The 4505-nt window shown below is 35.5% G+C and overlaps 1 protein-coding gene across 1 annotated transcript; it reads left to right on the top strand.

Annotated features, from left to right (window-relative positions):
* Positions 1 to 2063: 2063 nt before the first annotated feature.
* LOC116142765 lies at positions 2064 to 4079 on the top strand. The gene is made up of 4 exons (XM_031428168.1): positions 2064 to 2417; positions 2498 to 2731; positions 2969 to 3190; positions 3844 to 4079. Exons 1-4 carry the CDS (start codon positions 2412 to 2414, stop codon positions 3892 to 3894), a joined length of 513 nt encoding a protein of 170 aa, XP_031284028.1. The 5' UTR covers positions 2064 to 2411; the 3' UTR covers positions 3895 to 4079.
* The last annotated feature ends 426 nt before the right edge of the window (positions 4080 to 4505 follow it).

The following is a 4505-nucleotide window of genomic DNA, read 5'->3' as shown; positions in this document are numbered from 1 at the left end:
TATATATAATTTTGATGTATAAGGAAATTATTAATTTATATATCAAATGGTTCCTATGTGGGTGTTTTTTTTTTATAAATGTATTATCTTATAAATTTAGTCAATTATTAATTTACTACATTGGTCCAAGTTGAGGCTAGACAAAAATATTATTTAATCGAGATTATTAATTTATCAAGGTTTAAATATACTATGAAAATGGCATAATAGCCCCTTCACTGACATAACGACCTTGAATGTAGTGGGTGAAATGTCACTTTTCAACAAATGTTGATCCACCTGTTATTCACGAAAACTTGAGGGGTATCTGGAATCCCATATGAATTTACGGTCATCTATGGTGTTAGTGGTGGTTTTTAATTAGGCAAAGCAAAGAAGACTTGTCAGTCATCGCAGCGTGATAATCAGCTAGATCTAGACATATAGCATATTGTTAATAATAAAATAAACAATGGTGTATGTTTGACTTCCAAACTCATAACGTGAAAGCTAAGACTTCATTTTGTTTTGTTCGGTGAATTGCATTTGCATTGGCCGGTGGCCCCAACCCTAACTCAGTGCCCAAGTCAAGCTAGAAGACAGACAGGAGACGGCAATGGTGGCACACCTGGCAGCCTGCACAAACCCCAACACAAGATCGGCTTTCCAAGTCAAAATATTGCACCATGAATCACTCCACGAGGTTTGGTTAGGTTTGAGCCAGAAAGACAGCCACCTCAACTCAAGTACTTACTATCAATCAAGTCCTTCTTCTTTTCCCATTCTTCTATGGAAATGGATGGAAGCCTTTTGTCTGTTGTTTCTTTTGATGATTTATGATGAATATGGGGGCCTAAAAGGCTAAAACCCTCCGCCTAAAACCCCTTTGCATGTTTCTTGTTTCTTGTAATTCTTCTCTTTGCTTTCGTGATTTTGTCAACCTTTTTCAACACTCTACAGACTACATTTTCAATTAATACCCTTCAACTACCCCAAACCCACCTTCACTTCTCTTCCTTTTTTTACCTTCTATCATTGATTTGAATGATTTTTCCACTTCAAAGTTTGTCTAATGTCTTAGTTAAGTACCCAATCAAGGCTAAATTTAAGCTTATGTTCTAGTTTTACAATGGGGTTTTTCTGAAAAAAAAATTGAAGTCAAAGCGTGATGCAGATTGAGGGCTATTTTATTTGCAAATACTAAGTTTCTTAGTAATTTGTTTGTAAGTTATCTCACATGACACCAAGTTTGTTCTTTCACACTTAGTCAACTCATTCTTGGAATGTATGCCAGAATCAAATGTTTGATTAATTCAATATTTGTGAATGTCCCCAAACCCAAACCCAAAAGCAAGTAAGTAGAGTAAAAGACTCTAATTAGCTTTGAATTGAATTAATGTCCTTTTTTTTTTTTTTTTAACGATCGAGAATATCTAAATCAATTTATACGTATCTCAACTAATTTTTTGATATCTTCAAACTACTAGAAAAATAGAAACTCTAGTGATCACCCTAATAATTGATGATGGATTCAACTCAACATCTCTTAAAAATATACTTATCACACCTAAAAGTAGTTGAATTGAATTAATTCCACTGACAAGTACTTCCCAAAAAAGCCCTTTTGCTTTCTCCGTTCTCCCTTGCCAATCTACAGAAAAAATTTTGAGTGAAACGTATCAAATGGAGACAGCAGAACCCCATTACCAAGTAATAAGTATAAGCTATTTATTGTATAGCATTTATTTATGAACCCTTAAACAAGGATGCCAAAAGCGCTTTCTGCTGACATGATAACCTAAGAAAGAGGCTTTTTTTGTATGAGTTTGGTAATGTCTTCACAACTGCACCCACTTTCTGTAACAGTTAAAAAAACTCCCTAATCTACGTTGAAAACCTGAACCATTGGGGCCCAAGAGCCGCGTGAATCCAGTACAATACATTAAAATTATAGCTCTCTGCATCTGAAACCACTGTATATTTAAAATAAAATAAGCCATTACAGTTGAAAAAACTGACTTTTAGCCTTTTACATTACGACTAATTAAAATAATCTGAAAAAGTTGACAAACTTATATTAATCTCCCTTAAGAGTTAAGGGAGCTGAGCGGAGAGAGAGAGTTCGGACTTCAGAACCTCACTGCCTTCTTCTTTCTTTTTATTTTCTTCCTCTTTTGCTTTTTGTTACTGTTGTGTACTTGCTACTGTTTTCCATTTAAAGAACTGAGCTCAAGTATCTTTCTTGCTAGATTCTCGCTCTGTAATTCTGACCAAGAATTTATTTTTCTTCTGGGTTTTTTCAGAATCCCCACACCCCTTTTTCCCTCTACCTTTTAAAATACTCTATTCATTCAACACTTTTCACTCCACGCCCTCTCTGTCTTTGTCTTTGTCTTCGTCTTCTTCCTCTTGTCTTGGCTTTCTGCACTACAATGGATGTAAGCAGCAAAATCTTTTAACAAGCTTTTGTTTTTTTTTGGTTAATAATATTATAATTATTCTGTTCTTGTGGTTCTAGGAATATTACTGTAAAAGAAGTGGACAAATTCCAGCTTTTGGAGACTGGGATTATTCAAACGACATGCCAATTACTCAATACTTTGAGTGTGCAAGACAAGCCGGGTTGCTTCGCTACAGTTCTTCTTCCGGAGAATCTGATCTGTGCATGCGTCGTAGTTGCGGTGGCGGTGATTTATACGCCGTCGATTTGAAGAAAGCTTCTCGTAATGTCAATGGTGTTCCTCCCAGAAAGGTTTGTTTGTTTGTTTTTTTCTTTTCTCCATTTTCTCCAGGAAGAATTAAAGCTGTTTCTTCAACTGCATTTTCTGAAAATTCGTACTTCGATTAAGCAGAAACAGTTGGTTTAAGTTTTGTTTTAAATACTATTAATCGCCTGATTATTGCATAAATGAGGTGTTAATTATGAAATTAAGATTAAACATAATGATGGAATGATTATAATATGTTGGAATGTGAAACACATTTGCAGACGAAAGTGGGAGAAAAGCGAGGCCCGCAAGTCAAGGAGCAGAAAAAGCAGCAACAAGTGAAGAAGGTGTGTGACTGTCACGTGACTCAACCACCAAGGAAACAACCACCACGCTCTAAATACGGCGTTGTTACCCCCACCCCACTGCCTGTTCGACCTCCCAAAGCCGTCGACGAAGATCTCTACAAAATCCCTCCTGAACTCCTCCACTCCCAGAAGCGGGTAATTTCCCACTTCACTTAAACATTTTCAACTTATTTCTTTTCATTTTAAAGTAATCAAAAAATTAAAAAAAAGTAGGAACCAGTTGATGATCACATGCAAGTCTTTGTCTAAACAGATGATTAGGGGAAGAAAAAAAAGTCTATGAACTTTCCCAGACTTTGAAAATTGTGGTAGTTGTTGGAAAGTATTGGGTCCGCTGAAAGGCATGGTCGTAAACAGAAATCATTTATGAGAAATAAAGTAGGTATAACTTTTGAAAAAAATGTCCGGAGGATACAATAATTCAATTCAAATTCATCATCACAAAGCAGTCTACAGGAAAATGCTATAATATATCTTTATAGGGTTTTTTTTCTTTTTTTGGCCTTTATTGTATTTGGAGTCATTAGTTGCAAGAAAGCAGCTGATCGGAGGGAGTCAGGTGAAGGTGGTGGGAGAATATGATGAGCTAAGCTGAGGGTATGGTCATGAATTCCCCTCTTAAATGCTCGGCCTAGTACAAAACAGTGGACTAGGGCTCAGGAATGGCAGGCCCAACAGGCCTCTTGTTCAGTCTACTGTCTAAATTTATTTATTTATTTTTTTGTAATTATAAAAATATTTTTCTGGGTGTATCAATTAACGTCGATTGTTTGTTTATTTGAACGTAGAAGAAAATGCCTGGATTCTTTTCATGCCTGGTGCCTGCATGTGCCTCTTGAGTCCGGATCTTCACAACAAGCTTCTCTTATGGGAATGTTTGATTCACAAAATTAAAGATGTATTGAATAGTTAATGTAATGCTCTCTGTGGACATTATCTTCCACCAAAGTTAATGTATGATATTAGCCAAAATCAAACTGTTTGACAGACTGAGAATGAAGAATAGATGTTAAATTTCATCTTGTTTTTGTTCTGTAGTTGAATTTACATTACAATGTATCTGTTACGTTTCTCGTTACGAGTTTTGTGTTCAATGTTATGATTCTTACATTTTCTCGTTATGAGTTTTTCATTCAATTTTATGATTCTTACGTTTAAAGGAACTAAACTTCAATCTTTATAAGAGTCAATGTTTTAAAACCTGATTTGGCTTGACTGGTTGAATTGGGACTTTGGGGTTTTCATCGGTTCATGTTAGCAATTTTTTTATTCATTGAAAATCTTATAAATTAAAACGGTAATGTCAGGATGTTGAGGCTTGTGAAAAAGAAAGCTTTTAAAGAGGAAGATTGAAGGGCAGGATGTTGAGGCTTTTGCAGAAAAGGGTCGGTGAGTACAATGGCTACAGTGAAGATGATTTCTTGTAATGGTTGACGAGAGTAAATAGATC

This window comes from Pistacia vera, unplaced genomic scaffold (assembly GCF_008641045.1).
Source record: "Pistacia vera cultivar Batoury unplaced genomic scaffold, PisVer_v2 Contig418, whole genome shotgun sequence".
NCBI classification, from domain to species: Eukaryota; Viridiplantae; Streptophyta; class Magnoliopsida; order Sapindales; family Anacardiaceae; genus Pistacia; species Pistacia vera.
This window is presented reverse-complemented; position numbering and strand designations above follow the sequence as displayed.

Excerpts from the sequence above, each read along its gene's own strand:
- LOC116142765 (XM_031428168.1), top strand. Across the intron at positions 2,732-2,968 it reads ATGGTGTTCCTCCCAGAAAG|ACGAAAGTGGGAGAAAAGCG; the intron begins GTTTGTTTGTTT and ends ACACATTTGCAG. Across the intron at positions 3,191-3,843 it reads TCCTCCACTCCCAGAAGCGG|AAGAAAATGCCTGGATTCTT; the intron begins GTAATTTCCCAC and ends ATTTGAACGTAG.